This window comes from Cladophialophora yegresii, assembly GCF_000585515.1.
Source record: "Cladophialophora yegresii CBS 114405 chromosome Unknown aczIN-supercont1.5, whole genome shotgun sequence".
Lineage (NCBI taxonomy): Eukaryota > Fungi > Ascomycota > Eurotiomycetes > Chaetothyriales > Herpotrichiellaceae > Cladophialophora > Cladophialophora yegresii.
In genome coordinates this window covers 1,382,743-1,399,770 of record NW_006913049.1, presented here as the reverse complement: position 1 = coordinate 1,399,770, position 17,028 = coordinate 1,382,743, and the positions used below count along the sequence as shown (strand labels likewise).

Genomic DNA, 17,028 nt, shown 5'->3' with positions numbered 1-17,028 from the left:
TCGGCAGCTTAGCTGCAAACTTTGGTCGGAGTGCACAGTTATCCGATAGTACAATTGCTCTACTTTCGAAGCCCATTCAATGTTGTAGGCCGGTAGTAAACACGCGGGCGCTGGTCAAGCAATATTTCGCGAGCGCAATGAAGGAATGTGCCTTCATCTCGCCAATCTCTCTCCCATGATTCATTACCTGCTTAAGCGAAAGTCGGGACAAATGAATGAGACGGAGTTGAGTGGCTTTACCGGATATGAGGTCAGTCTTTCAGTACGATCATAGGAGCAAAGCCGTTCGGCACTTGGATTCCCACGTCATGATCACTGAGATTTTTCGAGTCTGTCGTGACACAGGCAGCACAAGATTACTGTACTGGCAGAGTGCAGATAACTTGTCTCGTACACTGCTTTCCCAAAAGTGGAGCGGCTAAGAACGCAGGCGGCCCTGGTCACATGATCTCGCGTCAAGAGGTCGCGGCGCGCCCGGATCGGAAGAACCTCGGGGTGGGCATTTCTGTATCGTCACGATTGTTTACCCGATGATCGAGTGACAAGCCAGAAGCGACAATGCACATACTCGCTCCCCACTCAGATCTGCGGCATCGAACCTAAATATCGATGCCGACCGCACTTGTACCTCTAAGTCTTCGAGAAAATGACTGAAGCATGTATGAACCCGTTACTGGCGGGATGGCTCAAGGAATGGATGGATCAAGCAAAAGAACAGAGTGCCAAAAGCTACACTGTGTATGCTACCACACTCATGCTTGCTAAAGCGCAGGACTGACTTCAGATAAAGCTACAAGAAAGCATACAACTCGGTGATAGCATGTCCCATACAGTTCAGCCACCCCTCCGAAGCCCGATCGCTCAATGGCCTCGGGCCAAAACTGTGCGACAGACTGACAAACAAGCTGAAAGAGCACTGTGAGCAAAATGGTCTACCTATGCCAACTAAAAATAGACGCAGGGCAAAGAGGGCATCGGAGGCCATAGCGTCAGATGCGGCGACAGCTGCCGAAGCCGAACGATCCTCTCCTGTCCAAAAGAAGCGCAGGGTCCAGCCATATGTCCCAAAATACCGCTCTGGTGCCTACGGCCTGATATTAGCTTTGGGCACATTGGACCGGGACAGCAATCAAGCTATTCCAAAGGCAGAGCTTATTAGGGTAGCACAAGAACACTGCGATTCGAGCTACACCGTCCCGAGTGATACCACAAAGTTCTTTACTGCGTGGAAGTCCATGAATACATTGGAATCAAAAGAGCTTGTGTGCACCAAGGGTCATCCAACCAAGAAATATTATCTATCGGATGAAGGGTGGGAAGTCGCGGATGGCATCAAGGCCAACGAGGAGGGCCGTCTCGTGGAGAAATTGACGCGGAAGCAGAAAAGCGTACCAGCTGGGGACGAGAAGATATCGAGATCAGCCTTGCCTGGTCCAGTCACCAAACGAAACCCTGCAGCAGCTCCTCCAACCACTGTTACGAGGTCTATAACGCCTGAGCTATTTTCCAGTCGACCCCCGCCAGCACCTCGACCACAGCACAGAAGCACGAAGGTCCCAGGTCCGGAAGAGCCATCTGATATCCTTGATCTGGTATCTGCTTCCGAAAATGACTGGCCTGATTCGGAACCAGAGATGAGCTTAACAACTGTCAAAGGGCGGACTGGTCGAAGACCTACGAGCGCCGGCTCCTCGACAGAAGACACCATCATCTTACCAGCCGGATCATTTGAGGTAAAAATCGTGCTCGATATGCGCGAGGTCCGGAGTGTAACTGACCGAGACTACATCTCCGAGGAGCTCAAGAAGCTCGGTATTACTCCAATTATCCGCTCTCTTCCCCTCGGCGACGTGCTTTGGGTCGCAGAAGTCAGCCCATTGTACAACGATAACTTGAAGGGTGCTAATATTGATGACGAAGGAGACGCCAAAATTGAAATTGTGCTCGAGCACATCCTTGAGCGCAAGCGACTCGATGACTTGATCAGCAGTATCAAAGACGGGAGGTTTCATGAGCAGAAATTCCGGCTTCACAAGTCCGGCATCAAGAACGTTACATACCTGGTTGAAGAATACTCAGTTTCCCAGGAGAGGATGGACAAATACGAAGATGCTGTCGAGAGCGCAATTGCCAGTATGCAAGTTGTCGATAACTTCTTCGTCAAGCAGACCACGAAGCTTGACGACACTATCTCCTACTTGGCGCGCATGACCAGGACCCTGAAAGCATTGTATGAAGCGAGGGACGTCAATGTCATACCTGCTCAAAGTTTCGAGACTGAAGCAGTTACATTGCTGTTGGGGCGTCTCCGAAAGACCTCGCCGGACAGAGTATTTGGCATGACATTTTCGGTGTTTAGTGCCATGTGCGACAAGTCCGAGAGCATGACACTAAGAGACGTTTATCTCAAGATGTTGATGTGCATCAGAGGCGTGACCGGAGAGAAAGCTGTCGAGATTCAGAAGAACTGGCCTACTCCCCGTGCCTTGGCAGAGGCGTACGAAGGACGGGAGAAAGGGGCGCCGCGGGACTCCATGATAAGTGATCGACTTGGAAATGTGATCCCGAGGAAGAAAGTGGCCAAGACGCTCAGTGCCAAAATTGCAGAGATATGGGCATGAGCGCCGTCAGCCTCCCTCAATGAATGTGGGTCGGTTAAGATTTATGAAGACATGAAAGAGTCGCCGGCTTTGACCATCATAGCATTCATCAGCCATTGCGGCAGCAACCAAAAGGTTTCAACATACAGTAACATGCTGGGCTTAAAACCCGTACCGCCAATCGTCGGACCTTCTACCTTAGCCGTGGCTAGAGACGACAAGTTCGTGTCAACACGAACCAGCACAGTACTGTCTAGGCCCCACGGCTCGGGTACCGGCACAACGATCGTCATGAAGCTTATATTCGTGCGAAGCCATCACAAGCTTTGGCTCGGCTATTTTTGCGACATCGAATAATGATTTCCAGGTGCCTAAACGGCTCACGACAGGTTTGTCAGGCTTCCCACACCAACCCCACACGCGGGATAGCAATGTGATTAGGGCTGGGGAAAGATCAACATGCATATGTACGCTACCACTAGTACTGTGACCTTGCTACCCGCATTCAATGACTTAAGACTATGAGAGCCTCCGTTGATCTCCAATCTTCTTCTATTGCGACATTGTAGAATAGCAGCCCTCGACCATCGCCTCACCCCAGGCATTTGTAAGAGATGCAACAGTGTGCTTGTGCTCCAGGACACTTCGAGCAACGACCTTGCTGTTGAAGTGGAAACGAGCAGGGAGTCGGCATTGTAAGGTCCACCTTCGGAGAAGCAGCAAAAGTCAATGCCCCTCAGCAAGAACCCGCATCTCGGATAGGTGTCCAGAGCGCTCAACGCGATAGAGTCACACGATCTTCGTCATGCTAGGGATCGAAGGCCTTGCCGATGCCTCATTTAGAGGCGACGAACGATGGCGGAAAGCAGCGAAATGGACAGGCTTCGCACCTTGGCTCGTTCTTGCCGTCGGCATACTCAGCATGGTTGAGATAGCACTGGGCGCCGTGTGGATTGCTTCACTGAAGACCGAGCTGAACTTGTACGTCCTGCACCTCGTAAATACTGGTGGGCACTCACAGCCCCGCGCAATGGAAAGCTGACAGTGCGATATAGTGGCCAAGTTATCCAACCCATCCTCATACCAGGCCTCGCATTTTTCAATGCGATCCCCTCGCTTCACTTGCATGTCCTCGCCCGGATCAACCCACCGCGATTGGCATTGTGGTTCTCGGCGACGTTCAGTATATTACACTTCGTCAGCTCTATCCTCTTCCTTGGGTCCTGCGTCAACAACGATGCCAACGGCCCGTTACAGCGAAACGAATGCCCTTCTAGAACAGGGGGAAATGAGGGTATTTGGGATGTCATGGTCGCGCTGCAATTTGTCAGTGCAGTATTGTATGCGCTTGTTGCGGCTATGGCGTGGAAGGTGAAACGGGTTCTTGAGTCGAGGGATGAAAGAATCGCCCAAGGCACAGAGATGATGAGCCAGGAAGAGAAGGAGAGACGGGAGAGTGAGGCGAGGGAGAGGTGGAAGTATCTTTCTGCTGGTTGACTGGCCACATCCTTGCTTCGGCCTTCTATACGCGTTACTGGAGTATTGTTTTGCTTTGTGTCAGGCCACTTTGGGCACTGCGTTGGACTAAGAGATTGACCTACGATATCGTTATCATTTGATTGTGAAGGAAGTGGTGATGAAAAGGTCTCGCTGCTTTAATGAAGAAAATGCTTGGCATCTATCGAACCGGGCGAATCCACTCGCGATCGCATCTTGCATCTCGCTCGATCCCGCTTTGGGTGTTTGTTTGCACCTTGTCGCAGTCCTCACTCTCCCTTCCGCGCGCGCCTGTTCCACATGGCATTACAACCAGTATCGTCACTGCATTGTATCAGGTAGCATGCAAGGGCAAGCATGCGACTTTGCGCGCCATGGCTCGAAACAAGGAAAACAACCCGTTGTCGTCAAGTAGGCGCAATGATCAGCACTCCAGAAATCCTCCGAGCGTAGACTTCTTCACCGACAGCCTGCTCGATGACTCGCGTCTCTCCAGCACCTCCCTAATTCCATCACCTTCGAAGGCGAAGCCCGCAGCAGTCAAACCCCGACGCGCCCTCCCTGCGACTAGAGCGTTGCAGACAGCCAAAGATTTGGGCAACAAACAGAGTCGTACCTCGCTGTTGGATTACACGAATGCGCGCACAAGCAAGCAGCTAAAATCGTCGCCCAAGCTTACGAAGAGGAAGAGCCCGAGTCCTACACGAACAAATGGACTCACCACACCACCGCAGTCCAGACATGGGCCACCCGTCAGGAGTCCCAGCGAGTTCTCGAGCCCTCCTGGCGGCCTCCATGAGTCGTACCAGAGAATAGCAGACGAAGAGGATCTTGCGGCCACAGAAAGAGACGTTGACAGTGACGAGGAGGGAATTGAAAGAGACCAGCCGGACACCATAGAGCTAGATATGAACGCCATTGTCCCCGATGATGTACAAAGTAAGGGACACAAATATGAGGACCGTGCATCAAACCACACGACACCTATTCAATCGCCTATCGATGACCGGACCGGGAGTCTATCTGCACCTCCTACCCTTGGTACGTTGGATTTCGTTCAGAACGAGATGTCCGACCGTGTGCTGGCCGAAAAATTGACGCCTCATGTTATTGATCGCGCACGGGATCGAGCAAGACTCCAACGACTGCGACAAAGCGTGCCAATCAACTTTGGGGACAGAGCGAATGGGAAGGTTGATGGCGGACATCGGCGCGACGATCTGGCTAGTATCGTTAATCGTGGCCCCATATCGTTCAACAATATCCTAGGTGCTGGCGCAAACGGGCTGCACAAGGCGTATTCAGACACTAGCGCCGATACCACCCCGAAAAGAAAGCTTCGTCCACTCAGCAAGATTAGTCGTAGGCTGGAGCCCAGGGCTGTGCCGGAAGATGATGGTTCTGGGAGTGACACACCAGATGAACTTCGGGAAGTGGAAAGGACAGTCGACCTGACCAAAGCTCGCCAAAACATGGAGTCTGTGGTAGGAACCGAAGGTCTGGTACCTGGTCTAGACCCGAGGGCGGCGGCATTCTCTCGCTCCTATGGTGGGCTCGGACCTTATCAAGACCCCTCGAGGACACGCAATTACCGACCGCCGCAGAGTGACCTTACAACCGCGTCGGTATCTTCGACGCACTCGGAGCCTACTTCAGCAGGCACTTATGATAAGCAGACTAGGGATTCAACACGTGCCTTCCTTGCTAGATGGCGGCACGACGCGGTTCAGAGACGCGCCGCTAAAGCGAAAGAAGATGCAGACAAAAGAGAGTCCGATCCCGAGCCAGCAGCTGCAGAAGAACATCTTGCTATCTCGCAAAAGTACGGGGACGATGCCGAGTCCGAAATCGATTGGGCGGCAGCAGGGGCCGACGTCCCATTGCCATCGATCGAACAGAGTTCAACGCCTCGAGACAGCACCCCATTGAAGACGCTGCCTTCTTCCATCTCCAAGCAGAGCTCGGTCGACCGAATAAGAAAGTGGGAAAACGATTTCACTGGCATGTCATTCCAAGTCTCTGAAAGCCCACCAATTCGAGGGCGGAACAACCTGAACGACTCATTGAGGGAGAAGGAGATGGAAGATCTTATGAAACGGGCTGTGACCTCAGACCGTTTGGATGAAATCCGTGTGAAAGACCCTAACGTGGTTGTACGGAAGCCGTCACGCAATTTCACTCCCGAGGAACGCAAACCAGCGCCTACGGAACCACGAGAGCAATCGCCGGTCAGTCAGTTCCATGGTAACCCTGAGGTGGGTCAAGCAATTCCGGACACGCCAGTTGTTGTGTACAGGTCGTCGAGCCAGAGCACAGACAAATCGAAATCATCCCAACGCTCAGTGTCGGATTCTCTGGATCAGTTGCAGAGGCTCGCTCGGGCCGTAAGCACAACTCCCCGAGCAAGTCCCGCTCTAAATGACATGGTCAGAGAAATCGAGGAAGCTTCCGCCATCCCTTTACCACCTTCTGAAGAAGATCCAAAGGCGCGGTCCCCAGAAACTCGTGCCAATGGTGTGGCCCTCAGTAGAAGAGTTGCGGAGACGCCAAAGGTTGTTGGCGCGTGGACTGATACCATCCTGCCTGATACGGTCAAGACACAAAAACAGACACAGAAAGTGCCGCAGTATGCTCAGACCCCTCACATCAGTGCTGGAGGATGGATTGATACTCCTTTGCCCAATGGTGCCCGCCTGGCAACTGTCCCTATTCCTGAAGTCGTCGAGGAAGTTACTGAGCCCGTCACAAATGCCGATACCCAGAAGCAAAGCGAGAAGCTGGCCGGTGCGGAAGACGAAATGGGCCAGTCAGCAGCAACAGGCGAAGAGCGGCCAGAAGCAGTTCCACAGCCTGCCACAACTCAGCAAATCATCCTCCCTCCCAGCGCATTGACAAATGTGCTTAACGAAGCCAAGCAGAAGCGCCTGGTATCACGCGACATCAATGAAGCTCGCTCGGATGCCCGTGACGATACAGACACCCTGAACCTAGGCGATGCCACCATTCAGTCCATGGAAGACCTCCTCACCGACGCTGCGGACATTACGGCGGATTTAACCTCGCTTATCCGAACAAGTGCCGAGGAGGAGGTTCTTGCTCTAAGGCAGAGAAACGATGCTATTGTTTCTGCTACCCGAGGTGATGAGGTGGGATCCACGTCCGACGTCGCTTTTATCGGGCATTTGGCGAGCCGGATGGAGAGGCTAATGTCGAATCTGCACGAAGCACGAAAGGGCATCTCAAGACTAGAACAGAAAGTTTGGCATGCACCGGATCAACAGACTCAAGCCCTCGTGGCGGTGCACGAACCAACGCAGTCCTGCATGGTATGCGGCCGAGCCAACGACGACCTCAAATCCCATGTCCACCCATTTTCTCACATGGTCACATCATGGCTGGGTTTCCCGGTAACGTACACGACGTTCACACTCCCCGTTCCACTTCTCTTCCATCCTCGCGCCGTCGCCACTACTCAAGGATCCAACTCCAAGACACTTATACTGCTCCCCGGCCGGCCGACATGGCTTGGTTACCTCATCCTAACTTTCTGGACGTGGTATATCCTCGAATGCATCATGACAGAGCTGTACGCGCGACCTCTCTATGCCGAGCGGTATACTTTTCCGCCACCTGGCGTCACGGAACCGGAGTTCCCATTCGTTTTGCCAACAATGCTTTGCCGGGGTTTGTTTGGACAGTATGGATCCGTGGTAGTAGGAATGCTGGGAAATATCTTCGATGGGGCCGGCAGAGTGCTTGTTGCGATTTATCGAGTGTTTGCGATGGCCGTGGGGTGGAGCGATGGATTCGTTGATGACGAGAGGGCAACGCGTGTTGTGGCGGCTGCGACGCGGTCAGCGGTCAAGGTGGCTCAAAGCATTGTATCCGGCGCTGATGGAAGCGAGGGATTGAGTATGATGAATGACGAACTGGTATGAAATGCGTTTACGAACAAAACTTGTGCGGCCACAGGATGGAAGGGTTTCTAAAGATTTGGCCTGGAGTTGGACGGACTGAAGGATCGATCAAAGAACCTGCACGCATTGGAGCCGTTGGAGTTACAGTACTGAGTAGGCGGTTCTCATTTCTTTGAAGCCCAAGTCATGGCTCTGGGAGGACAACACGTGGGAGGCGACTGCCTCCGGGATACAGCGGGCTGGCTGGTGGTCAATTCTCGGCGCTGATATTGTACCCCCTACTGCGACTGTATGTACTCTACTGTAGGACCACCAGGCCAAGCTAGAGCTCAAGTTTCATTTTTCTGCGCTGCGTACGGAGTGATTGGACTGGACCGTGAATGGGAGCTTCCTTGCGCTTGCGCTTGCGCTTGCTTCAAGTACATAGAATGCACTTCCCGTCCATACTGAACTACGTAAGTGGACATGAATGGGTACCAGACGCGGCATGCCGCGGTACAGAAGCTCGATGCGACCGCGGCCTCGTCGAAGACGATCAAGATACTCCATCAGGTAGATCATCTCCATTCTCACCAGTGGCCGCATTCCGGGGAATTGCTTTTCCGTGGCTGGCATCGATGATCAAGAGCGAAAGGCTGTCCATCGCAAGCTCGCTACATGCCACGACACAACATACGTCGCTAATTATATCTTATTTCTGCGCGCATCCGCATGGTCTGGGAAAGACTTGGGCGGATCAAAGATGGTGTACAGCATCAATTCAACAAAATAAAGGGCTGGCGCCACTGTACCTGCTGTCAGGTAGGGCAGGATGTGACGACGCGATGGTGTGCCATTATGGTGTGGTGTGCCTATCTCCACGAAGGTGAGGACGAGGACGACGTCGACAGGGAGGGAAAAGGGCCATGGGCAAGGACAAGGATCCGTGGTCTCGGAGCAGTCAAGTCACCCGTGGTGTAGAGTTATTGTGTTAGACTCTTCGCCCGATGCCTCGCACCAGTCAGGAGAGGACGATCAAGGTACATACTTAGTACAATGTTGTATTTAACAATATCTAGTGAGAGGGCTGGCTGTTGATGTTGGAGTCATTTCGGGCGTATTGGCCTCGTGCACATCCACTCCTGTCATGTGTAGCTCAACTTGCGCTTCCCATGATAACTGAATCAAAGGCTCCGTGTTGTTGATCCCCCAAGGGCAGTAATCTGAACCCGGACTTGACAACGGCCCAAGTTCAGATCCATCGTCCCTCAGTCCCGTTCACTGTCTCAGTCCTCTACACCTACATCCTCGCGATTTCCTTGCCAAAGACCCGATTGAGAATCCACGTCAACGCAATCATGACCCTCGACCTCCAGTTGCGGTTCCACATGAGACTTCCGCTCCGCCAGGCCAGCCACGCACTCCGCCCGGTCCACCCTTCACTGTTGGGTCCCTTGCCTGCGATGACCCCGTCGTGGGCCCCGATATAACTCACCAGCTGTTTCTGAGAGTATTTGAACGGTTGGGTGAAGGCCGAGACAGTACCAGCACCATCAGAAGATTTGGCCAGCTCGTTGAAATTCCGCACCAGATATTCGGCCTTCTGCACCGCGACCTCGGCCGTCGTGGGGAGCGAGGCGCCCTCGATGTCCGCGGCATCCCCCAGGGCGAAAACGCCGTCGTGAACGCCGCCTTCCTTCCCGGGATTGAACACGCGGAGGCGATCGTCCGTCAGGATCCGCTTGAGGCCCTTTTCCGAGAGCTTGACGTCGATTCTCTCAAGGAGGGCGACGTTCTTGTTACCTGTCGCCCAGATGAGCATGCCGTAGGGCACGCGTCCCTTGTCCTTGATGTAGAGCGCTTGGCCGTCGACCTTTTCGATGCGCGTGTTGGGCGCGATGTCGATGTGGCGCTTCTGCAGCTGCGAGGTCGCGTACTCGTGCAGTTTGTTGTCGTACGCCGAGAGGATGTGCGGGGCCACGTCGTAAATGGAGATGCTCACATGCTCGGCGACCTGCGGGTAGATGTGACGCAGCTCGTCCTGGCAAAGGTCATCGAGCTCGGCGGTCAATTCGATGCCCGTGGGCCCGCCGCCCACGATGGCGATGTGAAGAAGTTCCTTGGCGCGTGCCGCCGAAACGTTGGGCAGGGACGCCTTTTCCAGGAGGTCGAACATGGTCTTGCGCACCTTCATGGCGTCCGAGACGTTCTTGATGAAGATGGCGTGCTCGGCCACGCCGGGCGTGCCGAAGGTGTTGGGCTGGCATCCGGGCGCGATAACCAGATAATCGTAGTCGACGTCGAACTCGTCCTGCGCGAGCTGCGGATCTTCGTCAAAGGCCGGGGCGCATCGACATGTCTTGGTTGGAAAGTTGATGTCCAGGACGTTGGCTTTGATGAAGCGGAGCGCGCATCGGGATTTGCTGCGCACGGGCTCCTCAGCCAAGTAGAAGTTGAAGAGGCCGACTGCTGCTGAGGCTAGGAGGGGTGTATATGCCGATGTGCGACGCGGGGAGATCACCGTAACGGAGTATGCGTTCAAGTCGATGTTCTCGGCGAGGTAGAAGCCCGCCCATCCCGAGCCTATGACGACTAGGCGAGGTTTGCTCGAGGTGGTCATCTTGTTGACAGATGTAATGTGGAATGATGGCTGTGGTTGGATTTGTGGTTGTTGGCCAGCACTAACTTCCCAGGACCGATACAATGATATAGAGATGTGGACATGTGGGTGACATGCACGGTGTCACCGTAACTCGCTCACCTACCTGCGCTCTAAGCCACAGATACGTCCGGCCGTTATTCGTGCTGCCAGCGGATGCCTCCGCCAGGCTAATTTCGATCAATGAAATGTGTACTGTGTCACGAACCTGCTTGCTTACCTGGCCATGATCAACAGGGACCTCGTCAATTCCGGTCGCCTAGAGTCTTGGGAGGCGGAACCCCAGTCGCGGATACGACGCGTGGCCGGCCAAAGGTTCCCGCCGGAGCCACGGGGCAGGACAAATCAAGGAACTGGTCGGCGAAATTCGAGGTTGCTCGTGCCGTCCCAGTCAGGTTCCAGCTCAGCGAGGTGCACCATCACCGCCTAATTAATGCGTCACTCAGCACAGCGCGTTGAGCCCGGGCACCGTTTGTCAGCGGACAACAAGCCTCAGCCGGAATTTCGTCGCGCGCGAGGATAGGCTACAACGAGACTTTACGCAGTGGAACCTCCCTGCGCGCATAGCAAAGAGAGGGGCATGGACAGCGGTGAAATAGCATTGATCACCCGCTCAGCTGCGCCTTCAGAGATGTTCCGGGTTTAGCCGATCACATGACCGAGGCACGAAGAGAACTCGGAGCATCAGCGTCACATACTAAGTACAAGATTACAAGTCCAGCGAGATCGAGAGGTGTTTCGTTCCACGAGGTTTCCGCTGATCACCATCAAATACGCCCTGCGTCGATGAGGTTGTGCTGCCATTGTCGTCTCCACTCCCGGTAGTAGTGCTATGACCTATCACTTTTGCCCTTTCCCTATCCATAATGACAGCTTCGTGGAACTGGAGTTCGCCTAGGCACCCTTTCCACATCCTCAACCTCTCTGTTGTGTACAAGTACAGTTTGCATTATCGGAAAAAGAGACTCGGCAACGAGAGATCAAAAAGCCTCATCCCCCGCGGCAAAGTTGCATGATTGTCCGCGCAAATAACAGTTTCGACAATCTGTCCCTGCCCTTTTCCGCCATGAGAAGAAACAGAGGAGAGATCGATGCAGCTATGATCCACACTAGGTTCATCGCGCCAGTACAACTAATGGCCAGAGCCGTAGCTGCCATTCCATCCTCCTCGAGCACCGCTGTAGCCGCCGTAGCCGCCAAAGGCATTGTTCGAACCATAGCTGCCGTATGCGGTGTTCTGATGGGTGTTTTGGTGACTAGTGGCAACATTACCACCATACTGGGGATAGCCACCAAATGCTTGTTGCGCAGAGTGCTGTGATGGCGGAGGCAAGACACCCTGTTGAGTTGGGAAACCACTGTTGACCGCAGATCCAGGACGCCCACCTTGCATCGAAGGGCTTGGTCCTGATCCTTTTGCAGGATCTTCGGCGTGCGCACCATGTTGTTGTCCTAGACCCTGTGGCTGTCCAAACCCAGATGAAGATCGGCCGAAGGGATCAGGCATGCCTCCGAAGCCGGCACTGGCAGCCGTACCTTGCTGAGCCTCCGAAGGTTGAGCAGACCCGGCTCGGCCATAGCCTGCCTCTCGACCGAATGTGCCGACGTTTGCTGGAGATGAACCATGTTCGTAGGAGTAACCTTGCTGAGGCTGACCGTACATGTTCGACTTGTACGTATTGCCGTAGTGATTTTGACCATAGTTGTACTGCTGCTGACTGCTGTAGTAGTCGCTGTCCTGACGACGTACATCGTCAAACATTGGTCGATTTGCTCCGTAGCGGTGATTCATATTGCCCATGTAGTTTCCAGCGTACTGGGGATACTGTTGATTGTACGCATTCGGGTAACCGTATGCAGGATATCCGTGACCTTGGTTCTGTTGCACATGACCAGCCTGTTGCTGGGTGTGCTGTGCGGGCAAGCCCGGTGCAGGAGTGTTATTGCCACTTCCTTGTGTTTCCTGCTGACCCAGCCCGTGCTGCTGGGGGCGTGACGTCGCGTAATGAGCTTGATTATCAGGAGCCGAGGAGCCAAAAGCACTGCCGCTGCGTTGGGCATCTTGACCGTGGCCGTAACCGTAGTAGTTGTAAGCCTCACGACCGTAGTATGCCGCATAGTCTGGTAGGGTGGTGGCAGTAGATGGCTGGCTAGGGACTTGATTGGAGAAGGGTTCCTGCGTGGTTGGCGCTTGATTTGTCTGCGGTTGCTGTTGTCCGAACGGGTCGTACGGCTTCTGGCCTTGCCCATAGCGGTATTGATCCGCATATGCAGAAGAAGACTGAGGGGATGGTTCAGGCGCTTGTTGAGGAGCCGGGGGAAGACCAGCTGCTTGTCGCTGGGCAGTTGACGGTGCTTCAGCCAAGGGTTGACTCTGAGCTGCGGCGGGCGACTGCTGTGCTTCAGGCAAGGCTGGCGGAAGCGAAGCGCGTGGAGCGGCAGGCGAGTCATCGGGAAGCTGAGTTCGAGTCTCTGGATCTTCTCTGTCTTCGTCCACATCCACATCGTCCGCGCCCAATCCCAGTTTGCCAAATTGTACTGCCGCCTTCTCGATCGCGTGATTCCCGGGCATAACCACCGCCTCTTGCTGTTCCATGACCTTCCTTGTAAAGCTCGCAGATCGGCTTGTCCCTCCGGTAGCCTTCAGCGCGGTTGCGTGATAGCCTGACAGGGGAATACGGGGAGTGATCTTTGTATCCGCCATCGCAAGGGGATCTAGGGTGCTTGCAACAGTACTGGCTTGAGTGGCGGACTCGGGAGGGTGAGAGGTGTCTGGGAGTTTCTCCAAGTTGTGCTCTGTGAGTTCATCTTTCGAAGGGGTAAGCTCTTGTCCTGTTTCCGAATGTGGCGCAGAGGGGAGCTCACTCGGTCCATCCTCGTTGATCTCGACTGCTTCTATTGGAGGCGGCAGAGCCGGCTCAGGCGTCTCCACAGCCGGGACTTCGATCGTGGGCTCGGGCTCTGCTTCGAGGAGGGATTCTTCGGGTTGGGTAGCCGGAGGAGGTGGTGCGACAACCTTCTTGGGAGCTGGTGCCGGGGTAGGCTTAGCGAACAATCCGGCCCATCCACCAGGCTTGACCGCAGATGGCGCAGCACTTGAAGCGGGTTTGGGTTCTTCGGTCTGAAGAGAGGACAATGAATCTTTGCCAGGCTCGTTTGCCCAGTCGTCTGAAGCATGTGCTGGAGTGTCGCCATTGGTCGGAGCAGGATCAGTGGTGGCCGTATCCCAACCTCCGGTAGCCTCCACGGTAGTGGTAGCAGGAGTATCCCAACCATCGCCAGTTGACTTGGTACCATTGGTGTGCGCAGCAGATCCTGACCTTGCACCACGGCCGCCTCTAGCGCCGCGCTCTGCACCACGACCTCTGCCTCGACCTTCGAAACCACCACGACCACGGCTTCGGGCAGTCGTTTCGGTTGACGCGGGAGTGGCTTCTTTGGCCTTTACATGTTTCTTCTTGACCTCACCCCATTGTGAGATCGAACCTGCACATCAATGGTCAGCAAGAACGTTAGAATGAGTATGGGGCTCTTCTCTACCACTTGAGATGCGGTCGAACGCGTTTTCCACGTCGCCGTCAGTTTCGTTCAAGGCGTAGACCAGGTCCTGGTCACTCCAACCAGGACAGATTTCTTTGAGCAGAGGAACTCTGTCGCCATATTTTCTGAGCAATTCACCGACTTCACCCTGATCTTCGAGCGGTGCGGGAGGCGTGTTCTCCTGTTCGGAGTCTGGTTTGTGCTGACTTCTGGATGTGGTTCTTGTGCCACGAAATCCACCTCGACCACCTCTGAAGCCGCCGCGACCTCTAGAGCCGCCTGTGCGGCTTTGGACTTCGGCCATTGGTGTAGGGCTGGGTGTGATGCGGTGGTGGAGAGGCAGGGAGGTGCAGGCTCGGTTGAGCGAAGGGTGAACAGAGGGTGACAATGACGTGATATTAGTGGAAGTCGCAGCTTCTAGCAGAGCAGCTGGCTCCTACGAGAAGAGCTGTCACCGGGAGAGGCAAGTACAAGTGGTGAGGTGGAAGTGAAAGCACAGTGATCCCAATGTTGACATGAATGTATGAGAAGACACATTCAAAGGGCTGCAACAAGTTTCTAGCCTCAGAATTCTGGGGGAAGGTTCCTCGTCAAGCTTCCCGCTGGCGCGCAGCCCGAAGGTGCGACAGTGGCGCCTGTTCCTGGGCCAGCCCTCCCCACACATTCGCGTACCACTCACACACCACTTGATCGAGCTCCGACACAGCAGGTGTTAATGATGTACTGTGACACCCTATAGCATCCTACAATGCTTTCTGGTTGACTGGCTTCAAGATGAGGCTCAGCTCGTCCCTCTACATCCGTAAGCTGCTGGCCTCGATCCATTCTCCAATATCGCCTCAGTCGCCCCGCGAGTCGAAGCAGCTCCTCAATGTCCTCGAATCCGCCTTCCAACGACGTCTAGATGAGAAGCATCCTTCTCCCAAAGCCGGCCACGACGCTCACCATGCCTCCGAGTCAATCCCTGATCCCGCACAAAGGGTGACCCATTCCACCCACTCTCATCTGGATACCATTCTTGGTCATCCTCTCTTCAAGCAACAGTCTCTTACATTTCTCCAAACCCGCGGCCTGGCTGCGACAGCAGTGAAGACCTTTGACAACGCCCTGCTGAATAAGGCTCTTGATTCGTACCTCGTGCAGTCATGCGCCCTACAATATCTTCAAGGCCGCGAGAAACGAGGCAGTCTACCAAACAACGACGAAGGGTTGGCCCCGAGACTGGCTCGGTGGTTCAATGCTATGTCGGCTCCGGAAAAAGAAGACCTCCTGCTCAACTCGAAGTACATGGAACCCCTCGTGTCTGTCATGTATATTGATGGCTACGAACGGGAAGTGTGGCAGTGGCTGCATGTTCTATACGAATGTTCTTTCAACAACTTCACCTCCGTCCCTGGCGACGGATCTGCTCTAGATGCCATGGCTTATCTTCGAGCGGAGGACCGTCTTGTGTCTCTCATGATCAAGGAAACCGCTCGCCGGAGTCGGCTGCAAGAGGCAGCTCAACTCTACACACAAGCCTATGAATACCGTTTGAAGTCTGCCTTGTCGAGAGGGAAACCCGCTCCCGAACCACTTCAGCACTCCTGGCGTCAGGTGGCCGGAGCAATCCTGTTACAAAACAAATTGAGCCGAAAACGCGTCCCTGCTCTACTCTACAACTTGTTGTTAAAATCTGGCCTCCCGATCGAAATTTCCCCCTTCGACCCTGCCATTCTCCAGATCTATCATCCAGACTCTCCCTCAGCAAAGGGATTGTATCAGAAGCTGAGAAATTCTTCCTTTGTCGACGAACTCGCTAAGTGGCAGAAAAGCCCAAACAAGGTGGTGCGGAAGATATTGTTGGGGTCCGTCCTTGATGCCGCCGAACTATCTCTAGCCCAAGGTCATGACCATGAAGCCCGGGAATTCCTCCAGTTCGCAGAAAGGACGTATCCGGACTTCTTGCGGCCTCACGAGGAAGAGACTGATACGGCCGAGAGACTGCAATTGGCGCGACAAGAGATGCTTGTTAAGAAAGAATTCCGGTCGTCTGGGTTTGCAACAGCCCCTGCATTGCAGGCATTAGTGTGAGCGAGGGTCGAAGCAAAACACACTTGGTGAAGAATGGTCTTGCTCATAGGGAAGCCGCTAAGGGCCCCCCGAGCTGGGGATTCTTGTTTGGTCCCTGCCCTTTTGATCAAGCCACTGAAAAGAGGCATATCACCAGCACCAGCGACCAACCGCCGGTCAAACAAGCAATACTCCCTGCTTCGAGCGCAGAACATTGCAATACTGTTATAGGGAAAAGCATATAAGAACCTGCACAGGGCCTGTAAAGGCGCAGACAGATGTGTATCAGGACCCTGCCCGCTTGGCAGTCGGCAGTGCACTACACAATGGCTGCCGCGCTGATCCATGTGGCCTGTTCATTAACGAGTGGAGACAGAGTATGTGAGTATACCGAGCTGGATAGGGTTCTCGCCACACAGTTGCAACGAAGTCGTGAAGTCGCGAAGTTGCGACTAGACGGTGAAACGAGTGGACGAAGCAAACCCATCCAAAGAGAAACCACGAAGAAGTGCAACTATGCATGACATGCAGTGTTGAAGAAAAACCCCGAAAAGAGATTTCACGGAGGTGAGGGAGATGTCAGAAATCTGGTCACAACGTCGTGATGTTGAAGATCAAGCAATTTCTTCCCATGACCACAACGAAGTACAATGCCCACGGCATTCGTATCGCTTTCCTTCTCCTTTTTCGACATTCCGCTCTCCATATACCACCGATACAAGGCTAGTGCCAATCCCAGTCCTAGTCTGCCGCACAAACTTCGCCGCCTTAACACGTATGGCGC

The 17,028-nt window shown here is 54.1% G+C and overlaps 6 protein-coding genes across 6 annotated transcripts; 4 read left to right on the top strand and 2 right to left on the bottom strand.

The window, feature by feature from the left end:
• Positions 1 to 646: 646 nt before the first annotated feature.
• On the top strand, positions 647 to 2,621 carry A1O7_07228 (uncharacterized protein; the record flags this gene model as incomplete). Its single annotated transcript, XM_007761228.1, has 2 exons — positions 647 to 738; positions 791 to 2,621. 2 exons carry the CDS (start codon positions 647 to 649, stop codon positions 2,619 to 2,621), a joined length of 1,923 nt encoding a protein of 640 aa, XP_007759418.1.
• Positions 2,622 to 3,405: 784 nt separating this feature from the next.
• Positions 3,406 to 4,097, top strand: A1O7_07227 (uncharacterized protein; the record flags this gene model as incomplete). The annotated part of the gene is made up of 2 exons (XM_007761227.1): positions 3,406 to 3,581; positions 3,656 to 4,097. 2 exons carry the CDS (start codon positions 3,406 to 3,408, stop codon positions 4,095 to 4,097), a joined length of 618 nt encoding a protein of 205 aa, XP_007759417.1.
• A 374-nt stretch (positions 4,098 to 4,471) lies between these two features.
• On the top strand, positions 4,472 to 8,035 carry A1O7_07226 (uncharacterized protein; the record flags this gene model as incomplete). The annotated part of the gene is made up of 1 exon (XM_007761226.1): positions 4,472 to 8,035. One exon carries the CDS (start codon positions 4,472 to 4,474, stop codon positions 8,033 to 8,035), a length of 3,564 nt encoding a protein of 1,187 aa, XP_007759416.1.
• A 1,258-nt stretch (positions 8,036 to 9,293) lies between these two features.
• A1O7_07225 (uncharacterized protein) lies at positions 9,294 to 10,613 on the bottom strand (the record flags this gene model as incomplete). The annotated part of the gene is made up of 1 exon (XM_007761225.1): positions 9,294 to 10,613. The coding sequence occupies one exon, from the start codon at positions 10,611 to 10,613 to the stop codon at positions 9,294 to 9,296; it is 1,320 nt and encodes a 439-aa protein (XP_007759415.1).
• Positions 10,614 to 11,784: 1,171 nt separating this feature from the next.
• A1O7_07224 (uncharacterized protein) lies at positions 11,785 to 14,496 on the bottom strand (the record flags this gene model as incomplete). Its single annotated transcript, XM_007761224.1, has 2 exons — positions 11,785 to 14,138; positions 14,193 to 14,496. 2 exons carry the CDS (start codon positions 14,494 to 14,496, stop codon positions 11,785 to 11,787), a joined length of 2,658 nt encoding a protein of 885 aa, XP_007759414.1.
• A 470-nt stretch (positions 14,497 to 14,966) lies between these two features.
• A1O7_07223 (uncharacterized protein) lies at positions 14,967 to 16,265 on the top strand (the record flags this gene model as incomplete). The annotated part of the gene is made up of 1 exon (XM_007761223.1): positions 14,967 to 16,265. One exon carries the CDS (start codon positions 14,967 to 14,969, stop codon positions 16,263 to 16,265), a length of 1,299 nt encoding a protein of 432 aa, XP_007759413.1.
• Positions 16,266 to 17,028: the final 763 nt, after the last annotated feature.